At 30.1% G+C, this 12,788-nt stretch overlaps 4 protein-coding genes across 8 annotated transcripts in view; 3 read left to right on the plus strand and 1 right to left on the minus strand.

The window, feature by feature from the left end:
* The first annotated feature begins 360 nt into the window (after positions 1–360).
* Positions 361–3,453, plus strand: Hsepi (D-glucuronyl C5-epimerase). 2 transcript variants are annotated; one of them, XM_076523514.1, is made up of 7 exons: positions 361–946; positions 1,025–1,106; positions 1,191–1,338; positions 1,493–1,621; positions 1,690–2,403; positions 2,504–2,691; positions 2,768–3,453. In XM_076523514.1, the coding sequence occupies exons 3-7, from the start codon at positions 1,201–1,203 to the stop codon at positions 3,297–3,299; spliced, it is 1,701 nt and encodes a 566-aa protein (XP_076379629.1). In that variant the 5' UTR covers positions 361–946; positions 1,025–1,106; positions 1,191–1,200; the 3' UTR covers positions 3,300–3,453. The 2 variants fall into 2 exon arrangements, with proteins under 2 accessions (XP_076379629.1, XP_076379628.1); XM_076523513.1 differs by having other exon boundaries at positions 361–942.
* Positions 3,454–3,972: 519 nt separating this feature from the next.
* Positions 3,973–5,912, plus strand: LOC117225218 (zinc finger CCHC-type and RNA-binding motif-containing protein 1). The gene is made up of 4 exons (XM_033478587.2): positions 3,973–4,639; positions 5,010–5,121; positions 5,191–5,502; positions 5,624–5,912. Exons 1-4 carry the CDS (start codon positions 4,527–4,529, stop codon positions 5,759–5,761), a joined length of 675 nt encoding a protein of 224 aa, XP_033334478.2. The 5' UTR covers positions 3,973–4,526; the 3' UTR covers positions 5,762–5,912.
* Positions 5,647–7,748, plus strand: LOC117225223 (U6 snRNA phosphodiesterase 1). 2 transcript variants are annotated; one of them, XM_076523516.1, is made up of 5 exons: positions 5,647–5,786; positions 6,382–6,567; positions 6,716–6,858; positions 6,938–7,275; positions 7,543–7,748. In XM_076523516.1, exons 2-5 carry the CDS (start codon positions 6,467–6,469, stop codon positions 7,729–7,731), a joined length of 771 nt encoding a protein of 256 aa, XP_076379631.1. In that variant the 5' UTR covers positions 5,647–5,786; positions 6,382–6,466; the 3' UTR covers positions 7,732–7,748. The 2 variants fall into 2 exon arrangements, with proteins under 2 accessions (XP_076379631.1, XP_076379630.1); XM_076523515.1 differs by lacking the exon at positions 5,647–5,786 and adding an exon at positions 6,183–6,279.
* Positions 7,749–7,926: 178 nt separating this feature from the next.
* The window catches only part of LOC117225212 (sorting nexin-8), a 30,124-nt gene continuing 25,262 nt past the window's right edge, over positions 7,927–12,788 (minus strand). For 2 of the 3 annotated variants that reach the window (XM_033478580.2, XM_033478579.2), the window contains 6 exons: positions 12,494–12,687; positions 11,722–11,839; positions 10,748–11,207; positions 10,280–10,496; positions 9,784–9,972; positions 7,927–9,025 (listed from right to left, as the gene is read on the minus strand). In XM_033478580.2, coding sequence (XP_033334471.1) covers positions 8,939–9,025; positions 9,784–9,972; positions 10,280–10,496; positions 10,748–11,207; positions 11,722–11,839; positions 12,494–12,687 — 1,265 coding nt within the window. In that variant the 3' untranslated portion in view covers positions 7,927–8,938. Of the gene's footprint in view, positions 9,026–9,688; positions 9,973–10,279; positions 10,497–10,747; positions 11,208–11,721; positions 11,840–12,493; positions 12,688–12,788 lie in introns of all 3 variants that reach the window. The other variant, XR_013033829.1, reaches the window with a different exon arrangement.

Below are 12,788 nucleotides of genomic sequence, written 5' to 3' on the forward strand. Positions count from 1 at the left end.
GGCAATAATTTATAAAAAACATTTACGCTCTTGCTGCAAAATTAATTTTAGATTATGAGCCTGATCACAATTATTTCAACCGGAATTTATAAGCGATTTTCTATTATATCACAGTCAGAATTACTGTTATAAGTTTTCAATTTTTGTAATTTATTCTACAAGACAAAATGAGAATTAACTAAAGATAAGTAAGAGAATAACTAAAGATTAAAAATGATCATGATTCGTCGATGAATGCTCCCTTACCACCTCTAATGACCTAACGACTTAAGACCAAAGCCTTCTTAGGTCATGGTATTTCATGGTACGTTTTCAATACCAATTTCATGCAATATTGTATTGTTTATGATCGTAATTTTGTTTGGCGGGTACAAGATTTCGTATACAGTTTATACTATAACCTAAACAAATTTTTTATAAGCAAGAATTTTTTAATCCAAAATGTTTAAAGAAATGTACTTTGCTTACCTTGTATCTATTTCACACACATATATATATATAATTAATAAAAATACGAGAACCCTATTATTAAACCATTTAAAATATGTAAATAATGCATAAGTTTCAGTTGAAATCACAATTGGTGGTTTGTATATATATTTTCATGAAAATAACTGCAAACCAATCATTGAAAATCACGATATAAGATAAAGATCTCATGGTGTTTAGCAATTCTCAGGTTATCAGTGTGAGACAATTATTTGATCGTATAGTAAATTCTGAAAGCTGGAATGAATGTGTTGTTTATATCAGAGCAGTAAATAATATATATAACAATATAAATATAAATATTGCAAAAAGTTGCGTAGGATATCTACCTATTCAAAATACTTGAGTACAATGAATGAATAAATTATTAATATTAACATTCATCAATGATCAAATACAAAATAATCCCTCTGGAAAACATAAATTGTATTTCCATAAAAGGGGAAAACACATGTATGTATGTAATTAGAATGCAGTAAACAAATGCGAGCATATGTCTTCTCTTACTTTCTTTGTAACTAATTGCATTTTTCAGCAATCAACAATGGAAAATATGATATTTGATTTTACTAAAAGTTAATATTGACAAAAAACGGAGTAAAAATTTTCATAATTAAGTAAGTGGTAACGTTTATTTTATTAAAATAATGTTTAATTAGTTTAGTAATAATGTCATTATAAATCTTAATTTCAATCAACAGAATTTGTAGGATGATGCGGTTGAATTTTAAAACAATACTACTTATAATAGTAGTTGCAGTATTAAGTTCAATATTGACTTCATGGAATAATTGTGGGAATCCATTCTTTTTTAAAAGTACTGAATGGAAGACAAAATTTCAACATAGAGTAAGTAAATACCACAATTTAAATCTTGCATATAAGTTTGCAATTTGTTTTGAGGTATATAAAATATGTTTTAAGTTTAATTTTCAAAATTTACATTATATTATTTCAATTGAATATCTATAGACTAATTGAAACATAATCAATTTTCATAAAGGATCGACAAACTGTAGAAAGTGGGTATCAAGAAATAGATTGTCACATTAATGGCGATTATTCAATTGGATGTCGTAAAGAAGGAGATGAAGTATATATACCATTTTCATTTATTCACAAGTATTTTGAGGTAAATATTATGGTTAAAAATTATTAATATTATTTATATTATTTAATTATTTTTCTAATATTCATCAGATTTATGGGAAGTTGGCAACCTATGATGGTTTAGAAAGGTTTGAATGGTTGCACAGTTATTCAAAAATTGTTAATCCTAAGGGAAAATACGATCCAAGAGGAGTATTTATGACCTTTGAAAATTATAATGTTGAAGTAAGAGAACGTGTTAAATGCATCAGTGGAAATGATGGTGTACCAATATCAACTCAATGGGAAAGCCAAGGATATTATTATCCAACGCAAATTGCTCAGTTTGGATTATCTCATTATAGCAAAAATTTAACAGAACCAGAACCACGTAGAAAGATTATCGAAGATTCGGATAAAACTAAACGGGAATGGACTATACCTCAGGGATCCATTTTATCTAGAGTATTTGATAAGCATGCTAATAGTCATGTGATGAAATTTGCTACACCAGAAACTAGCACTTCTGGAATTACTCTGAAATTAGATCATGTTTTGGACTTCGTATTAAAATGGGATTTTAATATTAAAGAAAATGGTAGTATCATGGTTACATTACAATCTAGAGAAAGGAAGGAAATATATTATCTCCATTATATTACTAGCAATACAGTACTTCAGACTTACAATAACCATGTATACTATGGAATTGGTCAAATTAGCCATCAGTGGAGACGATATACCAGAGATTTAGTAATTGATCTACAAAAAGGTTTATACTTAAATGACAAAAATAAGAAAAAATTGTCTCGTTCAAAATTAAAGGTAATACATCGATATACATAGAATATTACAAAGTATTTTTAATTTAAGCATTTGGTTTTAGAATAACTAGAGTTTAATAAAAACAACGCTGTCATTACAGATGATCAAAATAACTTTGTATGGAGCTGGAATGATTGATAATATAACATTGTCCACAAGTGAACATATGGAACAATTTTATGATGCGGCAAGGTGGTTTGTAGCTAACCAGAATATTAGTTCTGGTGGATGGTCGAATCCTGTTAGAAGAAAAGTAGCGCCTGGAATGGCTACTCTTGAACCTGGATGGTACTTTATTTTAATAATTTAAGTTGCATACGATTAATGCAATTTTTTATATAAATGACAAAATATTTTATAACAGGTACTCAAGTATGGGTCAAGGACATGCTATTTCCGTATTAGCACGAGCATATTATCATTCCAATGAAGAAAAATATCTACAAGCTGCTATTAGAGGTTTACAACCTTTTAGATTATCCTCTAACAAAGGAGGAGTAGCTGCTGTATTTTTAGATAAATATGTATGGTATGAAGAATATCCTACCACACCATCTTCTTTTGTATTAAACGGGTTTATTTATTCTCTTATTGGTTTGTACGACTTAAAGAGTATAGTGACAGGCAAGGATGCGGAAGAAGCATCTCGCCTTTTTAGTCAGGGTATGATTTCGCTAAAAAATATATTAACCTTGTACGATACAGGCTCTGGTACTACATATGATTTACGACATTTTACATTAAAGACAGCTCCAAATTTAGCTAGGTGGGATTATCATTCTACTCATATCAATCAGCTTCTCCTCCTGAACTCAATTGATAATGATTCTATATTTACTACTACAGCAGAAAGATGGATAGGTTACATGAATGGTAAGAGAGCAGCGCACAATTAATTTTTTACCTTCAACGTTTGACTGACTTTTGTACTTGTACTTAATTTTTTATTCATTAATTTTGTAATCTCAATCTTCCTTCCCCATTTTTGTATCGTGCATTTTGTAAATAACTCCAAATAGTCATGGAATAAAGCGGACCAAAATATATTAATCTATTTGTGTAATATTGTTATACGAAATTGGTAAAATTGATAATGTTTTTTCTAAAATTTGTATCTACTTAAACTTTTAAAGTAACGGAAGGAAAAAAGGAAAACCTCAAAATACGATGCTTCAAGATATACATTATGTTTTTTCGTAAAAAAGAAAACACTATTGTTACTTATAAACATTATGTTAAAAGATGACGCACTCAATTTTCGTTGAAGTTAAAAGCTGAAGGTATTTATTTAATAGTAATTTAATACTTACGTCTAAAATAATACTGAAATAGGCCTTGACGAAAAAATATGTAAAAAGTTAAAAATATAAAATAAAAATTAATGAAATGATTTATATATTACCTATAAAAATATAGTATTTAAATAATAACAAATTTCGTGTCTAATACTTATATTATTAATCTACCTAAATCTTTTCTTATCAATATAACACAATTTAAAAACTAATCTAAAAAATCTTCTACAATGTTATAACAATATAATTATTAATATTAATACATTATGTATTTTGTGCTTATATGTTGTATTATTTATTATATTTATATAATTTATTACTATACCTATAGAATTTTCCTATATTCTATAGTGGATCTATCTTAAAGTGTGTGTTTCTATCTATAATTTGTGCCTTCAAAAGTTTGAAAAATTCTACAGGTACATTTAAAAATCAATCAGAAGTATGTAATCCCTTAAATTTTAAACATTTCTAAAGTTTAAATTTTTCTTTGGATAATATATGAATAAATTTGGATTTATCGATATTCATTATAATTTTAAATTTTTCTTTAAACTTAAATAAAGTGCGATTTTTCAGCTTTGACTTGAGGTTTCAAAGTTAATAAATTTGTACAGAAGAAAATTGTGTGTGTGTGTGTAGTACATATTTCTTTAAAATCCAATTTAAATATTGTTCGAGCTATCGATCGAGATCTGTCGATTTTTTCCGTGGTTCTACGCAATTAGGTAGAGGGCGCGAAAATTTCAGTTTTCGTGATACAGAACCTCACATTGGTCTGTTATATATCTCATCTTACATGTATTAAAATTTTATAAACTAAGAATAATGAGTGGTGGAGTAGTACCCAGCAGATCCACTGTTTATATTTCAAATTTACCTTTTTCGTTAACAAATAATGACATACATCAACTTTTGCAGAGTTATGGAAAGATTGTGAAGTAAGTTAAAGATTCTTGCAGCATTAATAATTAATAATGTATTGAACACAAATTATTAATTAATGCACTGAAAAACAATGTTATTTTTTATAAATTTGTTACTATATTAATCCAAAACTTAATACATTGTTATGCAGTAATTCAAATTAATTTGACCACATTTTAGATTCAAAATTATGAAAATTATTTGTAAATACATTTTTACATAATCATAAAGTGTTAAATATTTAGAGATTTATATTAACAAATATATACGATCTTGTGTTTAAAGTTTTAGCAGAACGCTACAAATTTTTATTTCTTACTTTTTATTTCTATAATTTTAATCATTGAATTTGTCTGCAACTATGATGTTTTTATTTACTGATAGAGTAACAGTAATGAAAGACAAAATCACACGACGAAGTCGTGGTGTTGCATTTGTGCTATTTCTTACTTCAGAAGATGCTCTCTCTTGTGCAAAAGGTTTAAATAACACAGAGGTATGTTATTTTATTGTTTATGTATTAATATTTATTTCACCTTATTTTTAATGAATTATTTTATTATAGATAGGAGGCCGTACAATTAAAAGTTCTATAGCAGTTGATAATGGACGTAGTACTGAATTCATTCGCAGGAGAGATTATCCAGATAAATCTCAATGTTATGAATGTGGAGAAGAAGGTCATTTGTCATATAACTGTAGAAATAATACATTAGGACCAAGGAACCCACCAGTGAAGAAAATTCGCATTAGAAAGAAACACAAAGCTAATAATGGTCAACACTCAAGCGATTGCAACAAAAATAGTGAAGATGAATTAGTAGAAGAAAATTGGGAAGATGAAGTAGAAACTTTAAGTGCTGCTATTGCATTTGAGGTACTATTTATTTAAATAATATTTCTCTTTGCAATTACAATTAAGAAACAATGAGCATAATAACATAATTTTGTTGAAATTTATTATTATAAATATAAAGTGAAAAAATGTGATGTTTCAGCAAAAGCAAAAGGAATTAGAAAATAGTCAAAGATCAGGATCTAAGGGATTTGATGAAGAAAATCGATTAAACCAAAAACCAGGGAAACGATATAAGAAAAACCAGTATTTCAGTGATGAAGAAGACTTTAGTGAATGAAATGTGTACTTATGACAACATTGGTGTAAGTGTAAATAATATGTGTAAATAATGTGTGTAAATAAGTATATATAATGAGTGTAATATAATGTACATATGTAAGTTCTTAATTTTATAAAATATTAATTGTCTTTATATAGACTTTTCAATATGTAGTGTGTCTATTTTTCTTTACAAACATACATTTTACATGTAGAAAATAACATATGTTAAATAAATGATTCATTATATCTGCTTCTTAATTTTAACTTATATAAAAAAAAATATCAAAAGTAAAAAATTTGATTTACTTGAAATCTATTTCAGAAGTGTATATAAAACTATTGGTTAATTTTTTTTTCTTAAAATTTATGGATAATGTACGTATATGTCTATATATTAATAAATAATAAGTATTGTTTTGAATTGATTATTGAGAAAATTATACACTTTTTACATTGACTGTATGTACAATGTTTTCAATAAGTTCAAGTTAACCTTTTGTATGGAAAAGAATGTTGACAACATCTACTTGTATTGTAAACCTTGTTTTTTAAAATTTTATGTTTTAAGTATTTAAACTGAAACGGTGTAAGATCATATTATTTGCAAGAATAGTGAATTAAATTATTTTATTTCAGTGTGACAAACTAACAATAGCAAGAATTAAAGAATATAACCTTAAAAAATAAAAAATAATGCATTGAATACAAACGTTTGCACATAATGTCTGGTTTGGGATTAATAAGTACCTACGTTTCTGATTCTGAAGATGATGAAGTTGATAAGGATAGCATTGAAAATAAAACCAATGAAGTTTGTAAGCGGTACGTATCTTGTTTAAATTAAATTTATTAATTTAAATTTATAAATCTAATTCTTATAATTAGACATTACACACACTTTTATTTACGAAAAAATATATCTTCCCTTTATTGATACAATTGTTTAACATATTGAATTTTAATATTATAGTTTGCCCTTACCTGGAAGCATTGCAGCGTGGAAAGGTGTTCCACACCATGAAGAAGTCAATGATGATCCATTAGAACATGATGGACGAATAAGGAGGTTTAAACATGAACGTGGTAACTGGGCAACATTGGTTTATCTTCACTGTTAGTATGAAACAGGAAACATGTTCTATTTATTTAATAATTCCACTAATAACACTATAATAAATATCTTTAACTTTAGATGAACCCAGTGAAGACTTGCTTTCATGGATGCAGTCAGTATTAAAAGAATTGCCAATAAAATATAATCTATTTTCTGAAGAGTTTCATATTAGTATTACAAGAAGTTTAATATTAAAATTCCATTGGATTGATTCCTTCGTAGAAGAAATTAAAAAATTATGTGAGCAGATCAGTCAGTTTAGCTTAGAATTGTTAAATGTACGCGCATATTGTAATGAAGATAGGACACGTACATTCCTTGGGATAGAATGTATTGATGATAAAGGAATTTTGGGACAGTTTGTTAAAAATCTTAATCATTCCCTTGCTGAGTATAAGTTGCCACCTTTTTACGAGGTAAGTAAATTATGTTAATGTCAAAAGAAGCTTATATATAATGTATTAACGTTCCCAATATTATGTTAGTTACAATCTTTCCATTATGATGATGCAAGAATATGTCAAGTTGTTCCTCTTCGCAATTAAATATTTTGACATAACTCATTCTATTCATTAAAAATTCTTCATAAATATGTTGCAAACTTTCATTTCCACAAATGCCCCATGATCGGACTGTTTAATTATTTTGTTCTATGAAATTCTAGAAAACGAATTTTTTTATAGGATTCTTCATACCACATCAGCTTTCTATGGTGCCTTAGCGACGAAACGGCAATTTTAAATGATCTTACACCCTCTTTGACAAATAAATTGAATCAATATTTGGTTGAATATGCAGAAGATAGATATATACATGTGAAAAAAGTACACCTTAAAATAGGTAACAAATTGTATGCATTCCAATTAAAATAATAAAAATTGTTGTTGTATTTCCGAGTTTCGTTATTTGTCATTATTATTATATACAACAGTTTTTAAGCATAGTAATTCTTAAGTATTATGTGTTATGTGTAAATCTGTTATAATTAACTGCACTAAGAAACAATTTTCTCATGAACATAAATATTATTTTTAACATGAATACTATATAAAAATAAATTAATGCGATTATATAATAACAATATATTTTATTGTTGTTATACAAAGGAGAGTATCGTATTATAAATGTGTGTAAAATATTCTGCACATCCACGATCAACATGGTACAGGAGAATAATGATAACACTTGTCAGACTTCTAACTCATATAAAAACATAGTATCTCAATAACCATATTATTTACAGTTGTTTCGTTATTTTATACACATCTACTTGTCTATTGCTTTTACAGGAAAAAGCATGACTTAATATATACATAATAGCATGCGATCGTCTAATTAGATCATAAAATATATTAAGTACATAACAAGGAATGCTTAATGAGTCTTTGAATTTCATTTGCCTTACATACAGGATGTTTCATGGAGTACTATAATTCGATGTTTACGAACATATTAACGCATTGGTTACCACGTTGGTCATATATGAGTGACACAATTCATCATCCGCATTTTATTAAGATTTGTAGTATCTTAATTATTTTATTTTGTGATATTTTTTATGTTGATGATTTAGCATTTAACGTATGGACAATTATTAATAAAAACGATTATATTTATTATATTAAAATTATTAAACTGAAGATTTATCTCTCAATTTTATCCACGACATTGAAGTTACCCTTCTTTTACACGTTTATTGTATGTAACAATTTATTTTTTCCAGTAGTATAAATTAGAAAAATATAATTTTTATATTATTAATGAATTCGTAAAAATCAGTTTATAACACGCACGTTGGAATATCCCGTATGTTGGAACATACTATGTGATGTGATCTATATTGCACTCGATTTGTGTTACAAATGATTTCCATTTATTAACGTTACGTGTAACATGTGTGCGGTATCTTGATTAGGTAGCTTTAACGCTTTATGAACTCGATATCCATATATCTTACAGCTATACGTGAAAAATATCCTCGAGTCTCGGTTTCATCAATACCCTTATAACTTGCACACCAATCGTCACGATCTGAACACAAAACACGAACTGTTTGCCACAGAAGAAACTTTCACTGCCCTATGAGATTCCATTCGATCCGCTCGTCGACTTCTCCGGTAAACACTTCATGATCGTTGGCTCTATTAATTTCCATACCTCAGCAAGCTACAGCATTTGAAAGAACAATTACTTGGGTACTGACTCGGGAAATTATGCAGTTGAATAAAATGCGGGACTAATATGTCTGTCGAAAGAATTTTACACATACATCATTTTGTTATTATTTATACTCTATGTATATTTGAGTTAATTTAAATATTGTTTAAGTAGAATGTTACCATTTATTGTAAAAGTAAAAATAACTAAGATTTAATATTTTAGTGTACCAATCTATCATTTAAAAATATTTAAGACATATTTATGATCAAGTATGAAAGTTAACATAAATTTGTGTTAAGAACAAATATTTTAGATCGTTTTCATTTTCCGGTAAAAACATAACTTTTTGAACAAAGACAATAGAAAACTAAAATATCCTAATAATATCCTAATAATAAAATCATGTAAATACATACTACTAAGTATTTTAAAAGATATCGAGTAGTTTTCGGATTATCTTATCTACATATTACGTTTATTGTTATCACGTTACTTACGTTTATATTATAACTGTGAAAATTACATTGTAAGTTCCAGAGGAACTTTCTTTCATTTTCTGTATCTATCGAGACTTTTCATTTTCGTAGGTATGTATATGACCATCAGTATGACCAAAGGAGAGTTACCATAAAAATCTTCTAGAACTTACAAAAATTCGTAGGAACTTACCGTTTCCTCAGTTTTCGATGGCATAAAATGTCACAACGATTAAATTAATGACCAATATTTCCTAAAATGGAGTGTCAACAAACGAATAATCTTACCTCGGAATGGCCCCGTATTTGAACGTTCACAAGACTCTGTAAGACCGTAGCTAATATCTCTAAATGTGCATGAACGAGTTGCGTTTCCATGTGTAAACAGTGCAACGAAAAACAATTTCGCAGTTCAACGTTCGCGATAACCGATTCCTGGGCGACCATCTTGTTTTCCAAGTATTCGACAGTGTCAGTCTATAAACAATAAGAAAATCTTATCGGAAACGTAGAGCGGAAGTCGCTGAAAAAAAACCGCGTTAGCGGAACACTGTAAAAAGGACATCACGAATTTTATTGTATTATGTAAGACAATAAGGAACGAGATGATATGTTATCACATATTGTCTCTTGTTAAATTAAGAGACCTTGAGCAGTTTCACAGTAATCACGTAATGACTGGTACACGGCAAGATTGAGGCAAGTTAAGTCACCGGATAAATATACCTGTATCTCAGGCTGTGGATCATCACCTGTCGCTCAACAGGTTTACATTAATACTTACATCAGTGCCGCGGATGACTCCTTGCATTTGTCGCTTTTTTAACGATAGCATGGTAGACAAAGCACGCTGATGATCAGCGCTGACTCCTCGTTCGTGCCTCTCGCAAAGTATTCTGTGCGCCACCAGAATGTCCAGAAGGAGATTCAGCCTCTCGCAGACCATCGTCTCTTCCCGGACTGCTTGCTGAAGGGCTCTTGTCGAGAGTAAATTAAATTCTCTGCAATCACAATTTTCTCGATAATTAGAACCCTCGGCAAACTTTACTCATTCGAATAAACCATCGAAACATTAACAAAAGTGACTTGTATCGGTGCTGTAGCTAGTACTCTAAGAAACGTAAAACGACAGAGTTAACTGGCCTACTAACAAGTTTTTTTTAAAAATATTTATTATAAATCCGCAGTCCAGTTATGTCTGTAAAGACGATTTAGACAATATGTTAAGACGAGCTTCTACAATTTCACTTACTTCGAAATAATGTGGAAGCCTTTTTTCATCTCCTGCCAAATGGTGGATCCGCCAGTGGCCCAAGCAGTAGTCCCATGGGGTTCCGAGGCTAAGTTGCTCAGCTGGGTGCCCAGCTCGGCCATGTCCACGGCATAGCTGTGCGACCTGATCGCCAAACAATCGGTGATATTTTTCAACCGCGAGATCCCCAACAGTATCACCCGGATTTGATCGCGGCTGTTCGCGAATTCGGTCAACGTTTCCGGCGGTACCAGTTCTTTCGCTTTCGAGGACAGCTCCGAAGTGGCGAACTCGTCCGGAACTCTCCTGAACACCTCGCGGATCTTGTGCTGGGTTTCCTCACCGGTATAGGTGAAGAAAAATTGTACGATATGGTCATTGCTCACTATCGGGTGACGGGCGATTACCGTGAGGAATCTCAAGAGGGATCGTCTTCTTTCTTCTAGGAATTGAGAGTCCGCTGCGACAAATAGGAATTACTGAAGCGGCTCGAATAGGGCTATCTTTGGGGAACGCGACTACTCCAAAACAATCTTAAGACATTGCTGATGAATAGATATTAACCCTCGCGTAGCCTTGGAACTTGAAAATATGTTTATTAAATTTTACATTTTTCTAACGAACTCCTCTCCTACAGAGGTCATTAGATGACACCCTGTATCAAAGAGTTAGGTGCGAAGCAAGTATACTAAAAATTCAGCTACTCATTTACGTCGGCTAATCGAGGGTTAAATAGATAACGGATCTTTATGTGTTAGCATTCTATGTTTGGAACAAGGAATTTTCTAGCTGCAGAAAATGCCTCCCTCCTTTAGATTTTATTAAAACAATGCAAGTAAGAATTTGTCCGAAAAATCGTACGCTAGCAACAAGCGTTACCATAAGAGAGATACACTTTGAATATCTTGTATCTTCAAGAAATATTGGATTTTATTTTATGATGGAGTGATGTAGAATGTTGAATAAAGGATTACCTCCCACGATCTTTTTCGGCGGCAACTTTGGTATCAACCTGTATGGAAACCTCGCCAGGAGAAGCTCGTGCAACGACACGAAGTCGTTGTAACGTCTATAAACGACGGAATTAAATCTCTGAAAATAAAAACTATTTTCAACATATTACCCCGCAATCGTCGTCCACGCTTTAGCCCTTTCACCACTGAATACGTTTTCTATTAAATTCTTTATTCTAAGTGTTGGTACTTACAGATATGGATAAAAAAGGACAAAAATGCAATAATTATATTTTTGGAAGTCGTAGGTCTTAGTACGGCTCCTGGAATTTTATGTTTTACGGAAATGTTTGTATTCAATAGTAATTTTGTTTTAGGGGATAACTGAATCTTGACTGTGGTGAAAGGGGTAGACAGAGAATAGAGGCAATAATGAGCATGCTATTCGTAATAATCAATTTTTCTTGGCTATAGAATCTTCTAAGTTATTAAAGAAATTCTATGGATCAATAAGGACTGAATATATATATATATTTCAGCCCGTATAGAAATATTTAAAGAGATTATTGAAATATTCTGGAGCCCACAGTGTTGTATAAGTATTATTCAATTCATAATGTTGTATAAATATTATCCAATTCATAATGTTGTATAAATATTATTCAATACACATTACTGTATAAATATTATTATGTCGAGAAGATGCTGTTCTTTTTGGACATCGTCTGTAACTAGCTTGATCTAACTATGTCAGGATTGTTCTGTGCATTAATATATAACGTAAAAGAACTACCTTGCTTGTAACTTGGTACTCCACGTGTTTTAAAAAAATTCCTTTCTTCTCAGGCACCAAATTGACTTCTATTGTGTCCAAGTTACAAATGTCCGTGTACGTAAGATTCAATTTCGCCGGATTGTTGCCTTTGTGCAATCTTTGAGCCAAAAGTGTTACCTCCGATAGGTCACCGAGGACGGGTATAGGTAATTCTGCGACGAGGACAAAAGAAACATAAATGTAACAATAAAAATTTTAATTTAAGTATTTAGTCTTAAGTTTTTCACCAATTACTAATTTTCGGAAATAAATT

This window comes from Megalopta genalis, chromosome 7 (assembly GCF_051020955.1).
Source record: "Megalopta genalis isolate 19385.01 chromosome 7, iyMegGena1_principal, whole genome shotgun sequence".
Taxonomy (NCBI): Eukaryota; Metazoa; Arthropoda; class Insecta; order Hymenoptera; family Halictidae; genus Megalopta; species Megalopta genalis.

Excerpts from the sequence above, each read along its gene's own strand:
- Hsepi (XM_076523514.1), top strand. The coding sequence starts at position 1,201 with ATGATGCGGTTGAATTTTAAAACAATACTACTTATAATAGTAGTTGCA. Across the intron at positions 1,622-1,689 it reads TTATTCACAAGTATTTTGAG|ATTTATGGGAAGTTGGCAAC; the intron begins GTAAATATTATG and ends AATATTCATCAG. Across the intron at positions 2,404-2,503 it reads TGTCTCGTTCAAAATTAAAG|ATGATCAAAATAACTTTGTA; the intron begins GTAATACATCGA and ends CTGTCATTACAG.
- LOC117225218 (XM_033478587.2), top strand. The coding sequence starts at position 4,527 with ATGAGTGGTGGAGTAGTACCCAGCAGATCCACTGTTTATATTTCAAAT. Across the intron at positions 4,640-5,009 it reads AGTTATGGAAAGATTGTGAA|AGTAACAGTAATGAAAGACA; the intron begins GTAAGTTAAAGA and ends ATTTACTGATAG. Across the intron at positions 5,503-5,623 it reads GTGCTGCTATTGCATTTGAG|CAAAAGCAAAAGGAATTAGA; the intron begins GTACTATTTATT and ends GTGATGTTTCAG.
- LOC117225223 (XM_076523516.1), top strand. The coding sequence starts at position 6,467 with ATGTCTGGTTTGGGATTAATAAGTACCTACGTTTCTGATTCTGAAGAT. Across the intron at positions 6,568-6,715 it reads ACCAATGAAGTTTGTAAGCG|TTTGCCCTTACCTGGAAGCA; the intron begins GTACGTATCTTG and ends TTAATATTATAG. Across the intron at positions 7,276-7,542 it reads AGTTGCCACCTTTTTACGAG|GATTCTTCATACCACATCAG; the intron begins GTAAGTAAATTA and ends ATTTTTTTATAG.